We start from the raw sequence: 20,050 nt of genomic DNA, 5'->3' as shown, positions 1-20,050 counted from the left end.
GGAGTGTGGGGCGGACAAGGGAGTTCATGGAGAGAATGGTCCCTTCAGAAAGATGATAAGGGTGGGAAGGGAAAAATGTCTGTGGTGGTAGGGTCGGATTGCAGATGACGGAAATGTCAGAGAATAATGCGTTGGATTTGGAGGTTGGTTGGGATGGTACGTGAGGACGAGGGAGATTCTGTTTTAGTTATTATTGAGGGGACGGGGTGTGAGGGATGAATTGTGGGAAATGCCGGAGACACGGTCAAGGGCATTTTTGAGCACTGTGGAGGGGAAGTTGCAGTTCTTGAAAAAAGGAGAACGACATCTGGGATGTTCGGGAGTGGAATGCCTCATCTCGGGAGTCGATGCAGTGGAAGTGAAGGTTTGGGGATGGGGATGGCCTTTTTACAGGAAGTTGGGTGAGAGGAGGAATATTCTCAGTAGTTGTGGAAGTCGGTAGGCTTAAAATGGATATCGGATTCCAGGTGGATGCCAGAGATAGAGGCAGAGGGGTCCAGGAAGGAGAGAGAGGTGTCAGAGATGGCCCAGGTAAACCTAAGGTTGGGGTGGAAGGTGTTAGTGAAGTGGATGAACTGTTCGAGCTCCTCGTGGGAACACATGCAGGAAGTGGGAGGAATTAAAGGCGAAGTTGTTGAGGGCGAGGGCGAGTTCGGATAAGTGGATGGGAGTGTCAGTGGAGGGGGACTGGTCGAGCCTGCGGGACAGGGAGAAGTGGAGGGCCTTTAGGCCATCTGCATGGGGAATGCAGGTGTATAGGGACTGGAAGTCTATGGTAAAGGTGAGGTGTTGGGGACCGGGGAATTGGAAGTTCTGGAGGAGGTGGAGGGTGTGGGTGGCATCAAGGATGTAGGTAGGGAGTTCCTGGACCAAGGGAGAGAAAATGGAATCCAGATAGGTGGAGATGAGTTCGGAGGGGCTGGAGTAGGCGGAGACAATGGGATGGCCAGGGCAGTCAGGTTTGTGGATTTTGGGAAGGAGATAGAAGTGGGCGGTGCAGCGTTGGGGAGCAATGAGATTGGAGGCTGTGGGTGGGAGGTCACCTGAGGTGATGAGGTTGTAAATGGTTTGGGAGATGATGATTTGGTGCTTGGGGGTAGGGTCATGATCCAGGGGGCAGTAGGAGGTGGTGTCGGAGAGTTGGCGCCTGGCCTCAGTGATGTAGAGATCAATGCGCCATGCTACCACTGCACCTCCCTTGTCCACGGGTTTTCTCGTGAGGCTGGGATTGGAGCGGAGGTAGCAGAGGGCTGCACGTTCTGCACGTGAGAGGTTGGAGTGGGCGAGAGAGGTGGAGAGGTTGAGGCCATCGTTGTCTCGGCGACAATTAGAGGAGGAGGATGAGGTTGAGGGAGGGTAGGAGGCCTTGGGGTGGTGACTAGGAGGAAGAGGAGGGGTGCATCGGAGGCGGGAGAAGGGGTCAGTAGAGGGAGGGTTAGGCTCACAATTAAAGAAATAAGCACGGAGGCGGAGGCGGCGGATAAACTGCTCCATGTCCTACTATCTCTGTGACATTTATCAATGCTCCCTGTTTCACTCAAAATTGTCTAAACATCCTGTTCAGAGATGGTACCACACATCTCTGGAATAGGTGGGACATGAACTAAAGTCTCCTGGCACCACAAGACCTCTGTGAGAAAACAAATTGCTCCCATTGACTCTTTGCCTCCTTGGGTTGTAACTTTTCTGGACAGCTTTGTGTCACTTTATCAAATGGCTTTTTTTTTGGGAGAGGTTATGAGCACCACAACAACTGCATTAATTCACCATCTGTCGTGGCTGCCTTTTTAATAAGCTCAATTAAGTGTTTTTACAAATACAATTCCATTAACTAGTCCAATTCTGACTTTCTTAATGAATCACCAGTTGTCAAACAATCATCATCTTTAGATTTTCATATCTAAAAGCTTTCCCAATGGAGAAGCTCAACTTACAGACTTAGGCTTGCTGAATTTGTCTTTATGCCCTTTTGGGAAAAAAAATGTATGAAGTTTGTAATTCTGCAATCCTCTGGCACTACCTTTGTATTAACAATGCGAGGTGGCAGGATTTTTGAGACTATGGCTTCCACAATTTCATCCCTTACTACCTTCACCACCTTCAGGTGGATAGTACCTGACTGGTGACCTTCCAACTTGAACTACAGCCAGGTGTTCTGATTTCACTGTCATTTCTGGCTTCCCCAATATCTGCCTCCTCATTCAGTATAAATCCAGTAGTATCTTCAATCTTGGTATTCATTTAGTTACCCAACCAAGCCCCCTGCCTCAATGCATTTGATCAAGTCTGCATTTGAACTCTAATTGACTTCTTTTACCACTTCTATGCATCTGGAAGACTTTTGGATTTCCTTTTAGGCTAGCCCTTAGTCTATTCTCATACACTTTGTTTCGTTCATCATTTCACTTTTTTAAGCTGCTCTCAGACTGGTTTTCATATGCACTACCAATGTGACATCTCTCCTTTTTCTACTTCACCTTGTTTTCGCTCTCTTCCATCATACAGTTAGTGTTTTCCCTGCAGGTGGGACTTGAACCAGGACCGCCTGGCCAGGAGTTGGAAAATGACAACGTCACCAAAAAAAAACAAAAAAATTTCCAAAAAATATTGTATTAATGCTTCCATTGACTCTGTACCTCCATGGGCTTTGGCTTTGCTCTTTATCAAATGTACCTCAACTGCATCCACAGCATCTCCTCTTTAAAGGTTAGCCCTTGCTCTGTTACAGTCTTATTGGATCCTTCATTCTAAATTTACCTTGGACAGGTTCATTCTCACTTCACTGAAATTTGTTACCCCCAATTCAGTATTTAAAAAAATTAAATTGCCCTTGACTTTCTCTGCAGCCAATGCAAACCTTATGACACTAACATCACTGCTTGCTACATATTCCCATACTGACACACGAACTAACTTATCACTCTCATTTCCCAGAACCAGACCCTCAGAAACATAGTGGCCAAGAAAATTCCACTGAATACTCCTGGAAACGATTTGCCGTCTCTTCCATTTTCACTAGCACATTTAAATATATGAAAGTATAAATTTAAATATAATTAAAATATTTCTTGCACTTCTCTAACTTCCCTTCAAATTTGCATCGCATATCTTTCCTATAGCAGCTGTCATGTGGAGAGCACTCAGTAGTTTAGTGACACCTAAATTACTAAATACATTCTGCGCTTGACCCAGTTAGTATAATAATCTCCCAAATTAATACCACGCACCCCACCCCACTTCCATTCCTAGCTCTATTGAATACATACCCAGGAATATTTAGTACACTTGTCCATTTTTTTTGAGCCAAGTCTCCATTAACACAACATCACATTTTTGTGTGCTTAATTAAATCTGCAACTCACTAGGCTTATTGACCATATCTCATACTGTTACAGGCAATGCAATGTAAACCTCCCATTGATCGCTTTGAATTGCTGATGAGTCAGACCTGGTGTAATATCTTCCTATTTCTGACTTGTCTATGCTTCTCTGGTGAATTTCCTCTGTACAGGATGATCCCAATACAGGAACAAGACTGCATTTAATTCATTTGAGCAGGAAGCCAGATGATGAGCTGCTAATTTTGTGCAGCTTACAGAAAAGTAACAACTGGAGTTTCACTTTGAATGCCACATCTGCTCTCACCTGGAATTAATACCATAAAGTAGAAAAAAAAAGCGAGCCTCTTTTACAACAAAATCCAACCCAACTCTCTTCATTCTATCTGGATGCATCACGGCAACTGTCACATCCAGGAACATATAAACAAACAGTCCAGTCCATCACTCAAGCCAACCTTCCATCCATTGACTCCATCTACGCTTCTGGATGCCTCAAAAAAGGCAGCCAAAGACCTTTCCCACCCTCGTTATAATTGCTTCCAACCTCTTCCATCAGGCAGAAGATACAAAAGCTTAGATATACATTCCAACAGATTTAAGAACAACTTCTTCCCAATTGTTATTGCACATGCAAATGGACCTCTCAAATTTCAAACCTCGTGTTGATTTTACTTTTTGTGCACCTTCTTTGCAGCCATAACTTTCATTCCTCACTCTGTTCAATCACCCTGCGATCTTTGTATGTTACGATCTGCCTGTACTGCATGCAAAAATGAGACTTTTCACTATATCTAGGTACATGTGACAATAATAAATCAAATCAAATCCTGCAGCACAATGCTTTTATGACACAACAGTTCTCTTGTTAATTCATGTTCCTTCATTGAATATCCTGCAAGGATGTTGTGACCAAGGTAAAAAGGAGTAAAGTTCTGCTCGCTCAACTTGGGCTGAACCCAGAACTGAATGCTGGCAGTTGGTGGGTAAGAAAGTCTTTTTTGTACAAATCTGATTTTATTTCTATTGAGCATTTAATAGAAACCTACAATTTAAAATTTACATTCCCACCCTTAAGCAATGTCTAACAAGACCTCCTTTGGAGCAGCAATCGAGCTTAATTAATCAAAACAGCAGCTCAAACCAGTTCCTCCACAACGAGGTCAGCCAGGTCTTTTTGTGTTCAGAACATACAAATACACTCAAGACTAAGTACCGGTGGTTGTGGGGAAGAAAGTCTTCATTGTATACACAAATTTAATTTTGAGCAAGTAAAAACCAGCAGGCACGTGTAGCTGACATAAGCAACATGTTTATTTGACTAGCAACTGGGTTAATCCTATTTTCAAGGAACTTGCTCTGGAAATCCCTTCCTAACAGCTTCCAGAGATACTATGAGCATTACTCACAGTTCACTGCTCACCTTGCCGTGATGGAGTGCCATCTTGATTCTGTCCATATCAGCGACTGGACACCAAGTTTCTGCGATCAGGCATTGTTGGGTCACATCAATGTTGCATAGGTTCAGCGTGTGATAGATCGCCTTCATTTTCACAACCTTCACTTGCCAATTTCGTAGGCTTTTCGCTGCTTCTTGCAGTACACGGCGCCGATGGCTTTCAGTCTGGTTAAGTACCTGAAAAATTAATGAAGCAACTTCTCAGAAGTGCTCAGAAAAATGCAGTTTGTGTCTTAAATGAATAAAACAAGATCATGTTCAAAAGGAACCAACAACAAATGGATGATCCCCCACCTTTTTAATCATTGCATTCTCAGATCTACTTGTAAGAGAATATTGTGATAGGTGAAAGAATGCAACTATTGTAATAGACTGACTCTAAAATAACTAATCAATAGAAACAATTACAGGAGAAGCAGTGAACACAGGCCAACAATATTAAAATGATATCAATAACCTACAAATAGCATTCTAAAGTTCTAATACAAAGGGAAACCAGATAAAACCAAATCCTATCAGGATAAGGTCTATACTTGTGGAAAAAAAAGTGTCCAACCTGATTTCCACTGAGGCCAAGGTAATGCACATGCATAATGTCTCAACTTTTGGCATCAATACTCATTACAGGTCATCATTCACAGAGAAAGAGATAGCACAGAAGCAGACCCTTCAGTCCAACTCATCCATCCCAACTACATATCCTATACAATTCTAGCCAGTATTTGACTCATATCCCTCTAAACGGTTCCCATTCATATACCCATCCAGCTGCCTTTTAAACATTGTCATTGTACCCACCTCCAACACTCCTCTGGCAGCTCATTCAACACACACATCACCCTCTGCAATGACAAAGTTGAGAGTCAGGTCCTTTTTTAAATCTTTCGCCTCTCACCTTAAACCTATGCCCTCTAGCAATTCCCTACCCTGAGGAAAAGACCTTGCCTATTAACCATATAGATGCCCCTCATGATTTTCTAAACCTCTACAAGGTCACCCCTTAGCCTGCGACACTCCAGGAAAAATAGCCCCAGACTATTCAGCCTGTCCCTGTAGCTCATCCGTCCAACCCTGGCCATATCTTCATTTTCCCTTTTCTAGTGTCACAGCGTCCTTCCTATAGCAGGGAGACCAGAATTGCACAGAATACCTCAGAAGTGCCCTAATCAATGTCCTGTACAGCCGCAACATGACTTCTCAACTCCTATACTCAATACACTGACCAATAAAAGCAAGCATGTCAAACGCTGCCTTCACTATCATATCTATCTGTGACTCCATTTTCACTGAACTATGAATCTGCATTCCAAGGTCTCTCTGCTCAGCAACACTTCCCAGGGCCTTGCCAATAAGTGTACAGGTGCTGCCTTGATTTGTCTTTCCAAAATGCAGCACCTCACATTTAAACTCCATCTGCCACTCCTTGGTCCATTGACGCATCTGATCAAGGTCCCATTGTACTCCGAGGTAACCTTCTTCACTGTCCACTACGCTGTCAATTTTGGCGTCACCTGCAAACTTACTACATCATACCTCCAATGTCTTTCCAGAGACTAGTTCACTTTTTAAAATAGCTGGATTTGCAGAGGGTCTAAAGATGTCCTTTACTCCATTTTAACAATTTGCATAGATTCAGAGGCGTACAATTCACTTTATATTTTACACTCAGCTTTGTTGACTACACTTGGCTGACATTTCACAGCTAATGCCCAATGACTTGGGACAGTGTGTAAGTATTTGCTAATAAAAACTGGATCAATCTCTCCAAAAATTTCACAGGCAAAGCTTCAGAATAAGATTTAGTTTCTGCTATTACAATACACCCTGACCAGGACTACAGATTCTGCATTTGAGGTCTCCTGCCCTCGGTCCACAGTTACTTTAGCCTTTGGACAGCACTGTTATGGAGAAGAAGGGAGTAGTGTCTGAAATGGATGGAACTGAAAGGAAGGGTAGAATAGTTAGTAATGAATGTATCTGGTGATAGGAGAGGAAATATGATGTGCAAATAGGGCAGGATAGTGACGAAGGGAAATGGAAAGGCTAGTTGAAGCAAACAGCAACGTTGGCGAAGGGGCAGAAAGGGCAATGGCACATGGAAATGGCACAATCATCGCTAATCTCCACTTTATATGGATCCAGGAATCATAAAGTATGGTCCCATTTTGTCAGCAGTGTTTCATCAAGTCTGCCTTGGATGCCACTTTAAGTGTTGCTGACTCCTCCAGTGACAGTGGTCTTAAAATCAGTTGTAGGTTTCTGTTGAAGTGAGGATACATTTTCCACCAAGGCAGAGGCAGAGAGCGAGAGACAGACAGACACACACACAAACACACACACACACACACACACAGACACAAAGTTTCTCCAGTACTATTGCTATCTCCAGCACTTGGGTGTGAGCATCCATCTACAATGGCCCAAAATCTGCATGAGCACATGCAGGGAACATTAGCGGCTCATATAGTGCACCTTCTGGTTGTTAATACAGTTACATTTGAAACCTACAAAGGGCACAAGAGGGCTGCTAGTAGGGGCACCTTTTACTTTAAAGTGGTACTCAGATCCAACTTGCAACGCTGTCATTTCACTTTTGAATCAATACTAAACTGGTCACCAGCCACAACGAAACAGGAAGCTATTTGAAAACACAATCATATTAGGGGTTTATCTTGGCGATATCTGCCAGCTCAAAGAACTGAGAGGATGGAATCTCCACGAAAATTTCTCTTAGAAACAGGATAGGACCATAAGTGAAGTTAGCAAGAACTATACTCAACGTTTTCACCAATGGTATCGTTAAAATCAGCTTCAGCCCATTAGTTTAGTACATTTCTAAAATGTGTTACGTATGGCAGGTGTTGCTGTTAAATTGAAAGCCATGCATTGGGATCTCTTACATTAATGGCTTCAGAAATAGAATTTTCTCAACATTAAAGTGCTGCAAAGTTTTAGTTTGTTATGCTTTTGGCTCCATTAAACTTATTTAGGGCTAGGTGGGGGCTGTGGGCACAGAGGAATGACACAGAAACCTACGATATGAGATTTTCACCTGCAGTTCGCAAGCCATTTCTTGAAAACAAAAATCCACAAAACACAAAATGCTTTCTTCCCTCTTGATAATACGATATTGAGCACAGCTACAGTTCAGCTAAAAGATCTTGTCTAAATGCACTGCCACTACTATAGCTGCTTTTCATAGGCCATAAGTTAGACCCTTCACAGACAAACCTACAATTACAGAATAGAACTCCACTAAATACTAAACTTCCTTTACTGTGTTGTAAAAGGTTACTTTGGAACCGCCCCTTGGGCACTTGCTTTTGGTGGCATAGTCTTGCATTTTTTTCTGAAACATTCTTTCAGAGGGGTGCATGGTGTTGAGGAGAAGGTTATAAGCTATGCTGAAATTATTAGTGCTATTTTCCGGGTTTTGTTGATTGTTGGGTCCAAACAGTTAATATCCTAGATTTGCAAGAGCACCAGTCCCGAAACTAAGCAATGAGTTTGACTCATCAGTTTGGGATTTGTGGCCTTAAGCAGCACTTCTGCACGCAACTTATATTCAACTCACATATATAGACAGGGTGGTTAAAATGTATTTAACATTGCTCAGTCCTTTGAGCATTGGAGTTGGGATGTCATTTTGAGGTTGTACAGGGCATTGGTGAGACCTCTTCTGGAGTACCATGTCCAGTTCTGGTCGCCTTGTTATAGGAAGGATATTGTTAGGCTGGATAGGCTGAGGCTTTCTTCACTAGAGCATAGGAGGTTGAGAGGTGACCTTATAGAGATTTATGAAATCATGAGCATTGTCCCCATCTATGGTAGGTGTCTTTTCTTTAGGATGGGAGATTTCAAGACTGTGCATATTTTTTAGGTGAGTGGAGATGGATTTAATTAAGACAAGAGGGGTAATGCCTCACCTCCCTCCACCACAGAGTGCTCATTTGTGGAATGAACTGCTAGAAGAAGTGATGGATGTGGGTACAATTATAACATTGAAAAAGACATTTGGATAAATACATGAATAAGAAATGTTTGGAGGGATATGGGCCAGGAGCAGGCAGGTGGGACTAATTTAGTTTGGGATTACATTTGGCATGGACTGGTTGAACTGAAGAGTCTGTTTCTGTGCTGTACGAGTCTATGACTCAGGTTTATTGTGGTTTTTTACAGCCCATTTTTAGGATGAGGAATTTAGTGACTGTCGCCAACTGGTGGCTTCTCATTGAATTACTGCAGACAGTTCGGCGAAGACAGTCCCCATAAATTGCTGAGAGGAAGGGACTTCTTGGATGTTCACTCTGCACCACTACAGGCATGGCAATGTTCCTCCACATGAGGGTGATGAGGCTGTGAGGAGGAGGTTCTCTTAAAAACCTTGTGCCCTTCTCAAGTTGAGGAAATGTTTCCGCCTGATTTGGCAGGCTCACTCTCCCACAATAAGTGATTAGTTTGACCCCGACTGATGGCAATAGAGGGAGACACGTGGCATTTGGTGTTCAGCTGACAACAGTACAGGGAAGGCATTTTCCAGCTGGATAAAGGCCATTGCTGCTGGGATCTCCTCACTTACAGTATTTAAATCCTCAATGCGTGTTTTCACACCAGCAGCCATTTCGCGACGTTCGTTGGCAGATTCAGGACATGGGTACATGGTGGCACGGAACCTGAGGCAAACCAGAGGAAAATTACCACTTTCTGATAAAATAAAAGGAAAGAGGATTCAACATTACTGGCAAAAATAACATTTATTATCTACATCCTGGCATGCTTGGAGAAATGGAAGTAGTCTTCAGTTAACCACTTGTGCTTAGCTGTTGCTTACAGCTGGGCTATTTCTGAGGCCACTTCAGAATTCAATTAGGAATGAATGTTTTGATGCATCCTGTAGTCCCAAATAGCTGAGATTGGGCATTGATGATAGACCTTTTGTGAAGAAAACCTCAGTGAACCAGTTCATGAACTTTACAAGCAGCTTCACGGTCACTTTACATGATTTCAAATCTTTATTTTTAAATTGCAAGAATTAACTGATTTGCAATGGTCGAAAATGCCATGACTGGATGTTAAATCAACTCCCAGCGCTGCTATGCATGAGTCTGAAAGGGTTAATTCTGAGGAGTGTCATAAGCACCACCCACCACAGTAACATCACCTAGAAGGGCAGGAGAGCTCAAAATCTGAAATCTACTTCTCCTCAAACTCTACACTATGCTGAAATTATTAGTGCTATTTTCTGGGTTTTGATGATTGCTGTGTCCAAACAGTTAATGTCCTAGATTTTCAAGAACCTATAACCAGTTACTAACACAAAATAAATCAAAAGACTTCTGGCTTTCTTTTAAAAGAAGTGATTAGCTAGCACTTATTATCCACCCCGAGTCCCAGCTAAGAGTCAGTCGACAGCAGATTTTGTTCTCTGAAAGGTCCATTCATGAACAAGATGAGTTTTTACAACAATGTTTGTAACTGCCACATCATTATTAGACTAGCTTTGTATCCCAGGCTTCTATTGAATTCAAATCTCATCTGCCATAGTGGTCAGAGATAATAGGAACTGCAGATGCTAGAGAATCCAAGATAAAGTGTGGAGCTGGATGAACACAGCAGGCCAAGCAGCATCTCAGGAGCACAAAAGCTGACATTTTGGGCCGAGATCCTTCCCGAAACATCAGCTTTTGTGCTCCTAAGATGCTGCTTGGCCTGCTGTGTTCATCCAGCTCCACAGTTTGTTATCTGCCATAGTGGGATTTGAAAGCATGCCTTCGGAACATTAGTTTGGGGTTGCATGGATTACTAGTCCAGTACTATCACCACTACACCACTGCCTCCACTCAGTTAAACCAAGAGGTGGTTTGCCTCTGCAAAGCAGACCTTGTAGATTGAAAACGTAAAATGAATGGTGGTCAACACCTTCATCTCAGGTAGTAGTCCATATGGAACGGTGAGTTGGCATGTCCCTACAATACTCCAGGTTATTAGTTAAATTATTAATTCAGCAATATAAACATGGACTGTAACTATTTCTTTGAGCATGGGTCACATCTTTCAAGCAACCCAATGCAACAGTGGGAACTACAGGAACTCTTATTGCTGCAGCAGTCTCTCACTTGGAGTTGCTCATTGCATTGTTCTTCTATCACTATCCTTTTCAGGGTCCTCGGAATCAAAAGCTCGGGAAGGACCCATTTGTCCTCTTCCAGCACTATTTTGAAGAGTAGGTGGTGTTACTCACAGCGTTCCGGTCAACATTTGTCCCATAACTAACATCATTGAAGCAGATTACCCAGCTGCCATCGCATGGCTGCTTGTGGGATCCTCCTTTGCAAATAGCTTTGCCATTGTAATTTCTCTACTGCAGCACTCCCTTCACTTCAAATGTAATTCATTAACTATGGGGCATTTCAGGAATGCCATGGGGTTGTCAAAGGTGCTATGTAAGTGCACAATCTAGTACTTTATAATCACAAGCGAATAGAAAATAGTAAGGAAGCGTTTAAAAAGTAGGGATACAGGGAGTACCACAAACACTAAAAGCAGTAGTAAATAAATAACCAGAAAGATAGAAAAAAAATACATAAATAGATGCTGGTTGAAAAAAAGAAATCGTGACCAACAATTGCAAATGAACTACAAAAACAGGCAGGCATCACTTTAAAAAACTGAATTGTTGAGACCCAGCCTGAATAGAAGCCCATCGACAAAGACAAAGAGAGGCATTCAGAATAAAACAAGGAAAAAAATGAACAACATGCATTTGTACAACACTTTTCTAACTTCAGGACATGCATTGACTGTAATGTATTGTAAACGAGGCATTTAGCTGCAAATTTTCACACGTCCAGGTCCCACACACAAACATTGGTAAAGATCACTGGGGAATCCATCAAGTGGACAGTGAGACCCTTGTCGTAAGCCATGAACTGAACGACCACGCTTTGACAATGGAGCACTCCCTCAGTACATCAATAAAATGGTAACCTAAATGTGTCTGTGGAGCCTGGGCCTAAGTAGGCCTTGTCACTCAGATTCAAGAGAGTTGCCACTGAGCCACAGGCCTTATGACCGCATGGCCTGGTGCTTGTAAGAACGCAAAAGTAACAGTCTCATTGTCATGAAGGGACCTTGCTCTCCTCCTACTTGAAAACATACATCTTCCCCAAAGCGAATAACACAAAATATTCACACAAGCACATATTGTAATCAGTCGCGCAGCATTTAGCTTAAAAAGTAAAGTGAAATTAAAGCACTGCACTGTAAAAGGTGGCATTGCAAACTGGTTAATTGTCAGAAATCAGCCGGGTTTCATGTCTGCAGGAATCAACCAACCTTTAAAGTGATCTTTTAAAACAGGCTGGGAGCTGAAATGAGATTATTTATGCAGAGAATCAGACACAATCATATGAAGTGTCTGAATACAACAATCAAGCTGGTAGCTGGAGTAATCAGACCACACAAGGGCTATCTGTTCAAGTGAATATCCTGACTATTGAACTCCTGCAGGTAAGCTATTATCAGGAACTGAAGGATAATCACCAATGCCTGGATCTACAGCCACGTTCCTTGGAAATATTAATCGCAACACTGTTAGTAGGTAAAAATAATGATGCTAATAAGTCCAGGATTCTTCCCATCTAAACACCACCTTATAATTACTTGTTCATGGGTGGTGAAAGGACCAATATACTTTGCCCAATCTTTAATTGCCCTTGAGCTGGCAGGGAGCTGCTTGCAGTGTTTGGGGTGGGGGTGCAGTGCAGCCCAAACACTCTCAGGGAGGGAGATCAGGACTTGGACCCAGCAACACTAAAAGGAGTGGCAATGTACTTCCAAGGCAAGATGCCAAGTGATTTGGAGGGAAACTTGCAGGTAGTGGTGTTCCCGTGCATCTGCTGGCCTTCTAAATTGTACAGGCCAAATGTTCAGAAGGTGACATCAAAGGGTTGAAGTACTGCAGTGCATCTTGTAGATTATAGCCTGCCACAATGCTTTGGTGAATGTTGAAGTCAGAGAATGTGGTGCCCATCAAGGTGCTTTGTCCTGGATGGCGTCAAGTTCCCTAAGTGTTATTTGAGTTGCACTCATCCAAGCAAGTTGGGAATATGCCATCACACTCCTGACTCGTGCCCTGTAGATGGAGTTAATTGCTGCAGCATTCTTAGTGTCTGACATGCACTGGTATCCACAGTATCTATAGGGTGTTCATCATAACTAGTTTAAAATAAATAAAGCATCTGTTTGTGTGACCACTGACTTAGGATGTAGAAGTGATGAAATTAAGTGCTCCTAGAAGCTGCTGTTGAATTGGGTTGTAGAAACTGAATGTTCATCTCCAGCCTTTTGTCACTTTTCATCTCAGCATCGGTTGCTCTTCTCTTACTGTGCAATAACTGAAAACTTCACACCTAAAGCCACTGACTGGCAGCTTTGCAAACTCAGTTGAAACTTGCTGCTGGTGTTTTGAAATGGGATGACAATGTTTTCTTGTCACTCAATTGAATACTGGGAAATCACAGTCATACATAGATTTTAGTATTTTAGGAATAGTTTTGAGTCTTCTATAAATGAGACAGGGTGGCTACATGTTCTGTTTAGGACTGTTACATAAACTTAGATGCCACACCTTTATTTTCAACCAGACATAGCAAGAACATTGCAACCATGCAGCAGAGCATTTTGGACACTCGAGATCTTCACCCTTTTCAACACACACAAGATGCATGAGTTTAAGCAAGAATTTGCAGCTTGGCACTGCCTATTTTATTTCTCCACTGAACTGATGAAGGCCTTCTAACTGTAATGGTGATAATACATTGGGGTAGTAAATTCTGAGGAGCCTCTGAGGGATGCACACAAATACTAAGATGACCACAACCTTCAGTTTCTCAAGAATTCACCTCCTTTCTGTTTCTGGGAGGTGTTTCCAAGTTGGTGGTTGCAGTGAAAAAAAACACCAACAATGCAAGCAGTTGCATTGATAGTCAGCAGTTTACTTGCTTAGTCTCAACAGCAACTGCTGAAAGAAATATGCAGCTGCTATTTGGATTCCCACCCCCTCAGCCACCATGTTGGTTTCCTATTCACTAAGGTTCCATGTGTGATCACTATTGTATATGTATACATCTGAGCCACAGAGGTATTATAGAGAAGGACCTCAGAAGCTAAAGCTCAGTCTTTAATACAGTGCCATGGTCAGAGGACACAAATTCCACAGAAAACCATTCTACCCACAATGTTTTCAGATATAAATGCTCTTCATGTAAAAATGGCCAACCTTGCTGAACTCAAGATGGTCAAAGTCACAAGGTCATATTTCTGGAAGCTTTTGAAGCCCCTTCATTTCTTAAGTTTTCCAGCTAAAACTGGCACAAAAGGTTATCGATTTGCTCACCAAGCTGGTAAATTTAATCCCGGGATTAGAGAAACTCAGCGCCGTAGCATTCCACATATTCAGGACCGAAAAGATAGAAAAAAATGCAAACCAACTTACCATCTCGGCAAGACAGTCAACAACTGCATCAACAATACGAGCTCCAAATCTTCTCAAAAACATTGACACAAAGGGCTTGGAATTGAGTGTCTACTTCCCACCAGTTCTGAACAAAGTAAAACATCAGGATCCATCACGTCCGCGTTACTGTTACTCTAATGGGGAAGGTAAAGCTACACCCTCTAGCTTACTGACCTTCTAGTTAGCCACTGAGATAGACCATCAGCATCTGAAATGTCTGTAGCTGACATGACTGAAATTGGAGTTAGATGAATTAAGCAAGCATCCGATCTGGGAGCCGAGTTTGTTGCTGACTGACCTCCACAGGGACAGCAGGACTCTGGGCTGAGTTGGCACCTTGCTTCAGACTCTCCTTTGTCTCCCCATAGCTGGCTGGGAAGAAGCTAACACTTTGCCTGCAAGAAGGAGAAGCTATGCAGCCCAGCTCAACACAGGAGCTATTTTTGAACTCTGACCAATGGGAGGTTGTGACTCATGCGAGCTAATTTATTTTTTTTAAAAATTACCCGTTTTACCAAAACTTGTAATTTGTAACCTCTTCTGTCCGGTCTCGTCTGTCTTAATTTCCTGAGTAAGTGTGCAAGTGAATGGACTACTGAAACAAATGCCTACGTTTGAACATTTTCTTCGATTTCATCATAAAGAATTTTGCTGTAGGTTTATTTCACTAGTTGGAATTAAAAAGAAAACAGGATCCGAGAACACCTTTTGACCCGAATCCAAGATTAGAGTTAGACGCTCCAGTCAGAGCTCCCCTGCTCACCAGCTCCTGTTTCTTTCTTCTTTCCCCCCACCACCTCTTTGTAGCAGTTTCTCTACCCGTCTCCCTCACCGCCCTAACATTTAGCTCCTTAAACTGCCCCACCCAGAGAATGGAGGGGTAAGTGAAGGGAAAGAAGTCGCAGCCAGAGCCCAGAGCAGCAACAGTGACAGCAGGGAGCAGAGTAGTTCATGGTCTGGGTCCTGAAGTGGGAAGCAGAGCGAGTCCTGGAAGAAGGTCAGCTCATGAGGGAGGCAGCGCAGCATGGTGTTCTGAAGTCCAGTAGGCACAGACTCATGTTGCAAAAGGACTTGAATACTTTAAAAGACTTTTTAAAAAATTTTCATTCTGGGCTTTTAACTCTGCAATCCCATGCTAATTTTCTTTTACTATTTCAATTTGGTGAAAGTATCTATACCTAGGTACCCAGTATCTATGATAGTGTAGAGAAGCAACATTATAAACTTTTCACCATCCTCATTTGAGTGCACATTACAATATAGGTCTCCTCTACCTCTACCCTCAGTAAGGGACAGGCGTGAAAAAAAAAGAGGAGGACTAACAAGCAAACAAAACTTCAATAAGAGGACAAAGGCAATTGTTTAAATTCACCTCCATCTCCAGCTCATCATTCCTAAAGGGAGGTTACTGATTGTTAACTGACAGATTATAGCCACTCTGTCTGTCAGTCTTTGCAGTGCAGAGGAGAGCATCGACCTGAATTGAACTCAATGCGTCAGGCTTCAAAGTGCACACAGAATCACAGAGCTCAGAAACAGACCTTTTTGTGCAACCAGCCTGTGCCAACCATAATCTCAAACTAAACCGGTCCCACATGCCTCCAAATGTTTCCTATTCATATTCATATTCATTCTCCAAAAGTCTTTTAAACATTGTCACTGCATCTGTCTGCACCACTTCCTCTGGAAGTTCATTCCACACACAAACTACGTGTTTAAAGAAAAATATTCCCCCTTAGGTCTTTAAATCTTTATCCTCTCACTGTAAAAATATGCCCTCTAGTTTTTAAAATCCCCCACCCAAGGGGAAAAAGACCTTTGCTTTTCACCTGATCAAAACCTCTCATGATTTTAGAAACATCTGTGAGGTCACCTCTCAATCTCCTACATTCCAGTGAAAAAAACTCCCAGCTTATCTCACTTCTCCTTATAACTCAAGCCCTCCATTCCAGGCAGCATCCTGGTAAATCTCTTCTGAACCCTCTTCAGTTTAATAACATCCTTCCGAGAACAGGGCGACGAGGACTGGACATCATAGTCCACAAGATGCCTCACCATCGCACTGTACAACCTCAACACAACATCCCAACTCTTAGACATCTTCAGCATGATCTCCAATTTGTAAATATTTCACTATCTCCGACATTATTCACCCAGTTTCTAGGAAAAGAAAATACCTAAAAAAAATAGAAGGCCCATCTGTGAAGCCCTGTGGTGTGTCTTGGGTTTTTAAACTTATTAAAAAGAAAATGAGGTGCCCACAAAGTGTTGATATGTGATTCATATCCACTGCAGTAAAAAAGGATCACCTCACCCATCGCAAATCTTTTGGACTTTGTGTCTCAACTGGTCCCCTTGAAAGAAGATGATGAACACATTCTTCTGGACCTCCACAAGCTGTAAAACATAATCCATCAAATAGACAGCAAGAAGGACTAGAATTCATTCATTAGGATGGCACGGGGGCTCAATGGTTGGCACTGCTGCCTGACAGCACCACAGACCTGGGTTTGACTTGAGCAACTGGAAGGTTTGAGTTTATAAGGAGAGGTGGATCGACGGGGACGTTTTTCACTTGGAGCGTAGGAGACTGAGGAGTGATCTTACACAGGAGTATAAAATCATGAGAGGCAAAGATAAAGTAGATAGCCAACAGCTTTTCCCATGGTAGGAGTCTAAAAGCAGAGGGCATTGGTTTAAGGTGAGTGAGGAGAAATATAAAAGGGTCCAGAGGGGCATTTTTGTACCTCCACACAGAGGGTAGTCAGTGTCTGGAATCGACTGCCAGAGATGGTGGTGGAGGCAAATACAATTTTGTCACTTAAGAAACAATTGGGCAGGTACATGGATAGGATAGGTACAGAGGGATGTGGACCAAATGAAAACAAATGGGATTACATTAATAATGAACACTGGGCAGCATGGGGACGTTGGGCTGAGGGGCTTGTTTCTATGCTGTAGGCCTCTATGACTGTCCGTGTGAGTTTGCACATTCTCCACATGTCGGTGTGTGTTTCCTCCCACAGTTCTATATGAGCAGTTTAGATGGACTGGCCGTGCTAAATTGACCATAGTGTCCAGGAAAACATAGGGCAGGTGAATTAGCCATGGGAAATGCAGGATTACAGGGGTAGAGTAGGGGGCCGGGTCTGTGTGGGATGCCCTTCAGAGGGTCAGTGTAGACTCAACAGGCTGAGTGGCCTGCTTTTGCATTGTCAGGATTCTACAATTCTATAATTCCAGTTCCCCTTTCAGTGGCGTCGTAAGAGCTCCACGTGCAATTATTTTGAATTACAAATCACTGCTGACATTGGTTTACGGGGCAGCCAATTGGAGTCGCCCCAAAGTCAGACAGCTGAGTGAAACACATACTCCAAAGAGAGGGTGGTGTGGGGGTGGGGACGGTGTTGTCTGCACTTATAGTAGGTTAACTCCATTACAAACCAGATCACTGACAATGCAAACATATAACCATAATAATCCTTAATATTAAAATCTTTGGAGAAAAGAAACATTGGATGTCACTGGGCACCTGAAAGCTCGAAGGCGTGTTGGTGTTTCCAAGGAGGATTGTCCTCTTTCTGACAAGTTGTCTGCACTTCTGACTTGTATCAGCTCCTCCTAACCTCCATCAACACTCTGCTTTGGTCACTTTGCTGTTCTGGTCATGGTAACGCTCTCCAACCAAGCCAGTAAATTAGCATTTTGGATAAAAACTCTGTACTTGAACTAGGGCTCAATCTCAGTGCAGCCCAATATGGCTACAAATCCAATGGCAAAAGTAATCTGCTGGCCCCATTAGTTGAACAGCCAGTCACATTTGCTGATCTTCAGGGCCTGACAAATCCTGTAAGTGTTCAGGAGAGGCTGGTCATTTTTGGGGACGGGTGGAGGAAAATAAGAGGGTGAAGTGATCGGTGGTGGTCCGTGCATTTTCAACCTCCCTGGTAGGAACAGAAGCAAACCCTGAACAGAGCATTGAGTAGATAATCTTGCAATTTCTGTCCATGGATAGACAGTGGCAAGCACACTGCCTATTATTGCTAAGGAGTTTTGGGTAAAGAAATTTACAATGAAGAGTGGAGTAAATTGATGAAGTATCAGCAACCAATGTATCAATTTCAGTTTCAGGGACCTGCTGAATATTCTCTCATTTACGATTCCTAACATTCACTTTTCTCATCAGACCTTGACATTAGAATGATTAAGAAATGGTGCTCGATATCATTCTTGAGTTGCTTTAAGAATGCCTTACAGTGTTTGGATCCTCCAAGGGGACTTCCATCTCAGACTGCTTCATGTAGACATTTCCTCTGCAAGCTCTCCACAGCAAACGCTCAAAGGCAGCCATCCGCTCCCTCCGGATCACGCCAGTTATAAACCTGAAATAATCAGTCACCAAAAACCACAACAAAATGGCATACAATCATCTCAGAGAGTCATTAAACTACAGCGTAAGGTCACAGAAATTGGGGAAGACAGTAGTGTGGTGACAATACCACTGGACAATTAATCCCGAGAGCCAGGCTGATGTCTGGAGGAGGAAAGTTCAAGTCACACCTTCTTTCTGGCAGATAAAATAATAAAGAATATTTATATAATATGCCATTGACTACCTGGTGACTTATGGAATTGCCTGGAAAATGCAGTTTGGTTTGGGCACCAAATACCGAACTTTCTAACGATGCCCATATCCCATGAAACAATAAAGAAAGAAAACAACATATTAACTGTAGTCCTGCTCAGTTACTCAAGGGAGAAGAGTATCGAGATAAGTAGGACAGGGTTTTCGCCCCGATATAAAGACAACAGCTGGAGTGGGTGTGCCTGTAATTTTGCGTAGCTAGCGGGCATGTTTGTTTGTCAGCACCATCGCACGCCTGCACTATCTTGACTCAGATGGGAAATGGGGTGTAACGGCTACCCACTCTCAAGCAGCAGATGGCTCACAAAAATTTAAAACCAATTGTCAGAGAGCAAGCGGACTTTCTCAACCAATTTCCCCTAAGCATTGGGCAGGATAGATACTGGTGGTGGACTGTACAGACAAAGACCCAGGTTGTCTTGGAGGCTCACACTGGGGACCCAATAGCTGTGGGCATTTGTTTCAATGTCAGTGTTGGGCACCCTCTCTCTCAAAAATACATGCGTACAAAATAGGAATAGGAGACGACCATTCGGCCCCTTAGCCTGCTCTGCCATTCAATCAGATCATTGCTGATTTGAGGATTCCAAATTCCCAATGACACCCGAAAACCTTTTCCTTTGCTGAACACAAATCTATTTCTGCCTTTGAGGTAGTCGATGACCCCTCCTCTACTGCCTGCTGAGGGAAGAGAGTGTTCCAAAGTTGCACAACCCACTGAAAAATATTCTTCTCACCTCTGACCTAAAAGGGCAATTCCTAATTTTAAACCAGTGTCTACTAACTCTGGACTCACCCACAACAGGAAACATCGTTCACATATCTGCCTTTGTGAAGGCCATTCGGCATTTTTCAAACTTCAACCAAGTCAGTCTGCACTCTAAAACCCAGTGGAAACAAGTGCAGCCTGTCCAAAACTATCCTTATAAACCAATCCTTTCATTCTAGATAATGCCCTCTGATCTGCTTCTGATATTTGCTTAGAGCAGTAGGCTGCAGCTCTGATGCCTGTTTGAACTTCAGCTTCCAAATTCCACCGAACACCATGAACTGGGTGGCAAGAGCATGAAATCTAGCCACCAATTGGCCAG

The 20,050-nt window shown here is 43.0% G+C and overlaps 1 protein-coding gene across 1 annotated transcript in view; it reads right to left on the bottom strand.

Moving 5' to 3' along the window:
- The window catches only part of LOC125460728 (V-type proton ATPase 116 kDa subunit a 4-like), a 74,782-nt gene that overhangs the window by 21,335 nt on the left and 33,397 nt on the right, over positions 1–20,050 (bottom strand). The window contains exons 7-10 of the mRNA XM_048548532.2: positions 18,570–18,696; positions 16,629–16,711; positions 9,377–9,470; positions 4,762–4,974 (exon numbers count right to left, since the gene is read on the bottom strand). Coding sequence (XP_048404489.2) covers positions 4,762–4,974; positions 9,377–9,470; positions 16,629–16,711; positions 18,570–18,696 — 517 coding nt within the window. The remainder of the gene's footprint in view (positions 1–4,761; positions 4,975–9,376; positions 9,471–16,628; positions 16,712–18,569; positions 18,697–20,050) is intronic.

The sequence above is a fragment of the Stegostoma tigrinum genome, chromosome 18 (genome assembly GCF_030684315.1).
Source record: "Stegostoma tigrinum isolate sSteTig4 chromosome 18, sSteTig4.hap1, whole genome shotgun sequence".
NCBI classification, from domain to species: Eukaryota; Metazoa; Chordata; class Chondrichthyes; order Orectolobiformes; family Stegostomatidae; genus Stegostoma; species Stegostoma tigrinum.
Note: the sequence above shows the minus strand (reverse complement) of the source record. Positions and strands in the feature narration are given on the sequence as shown.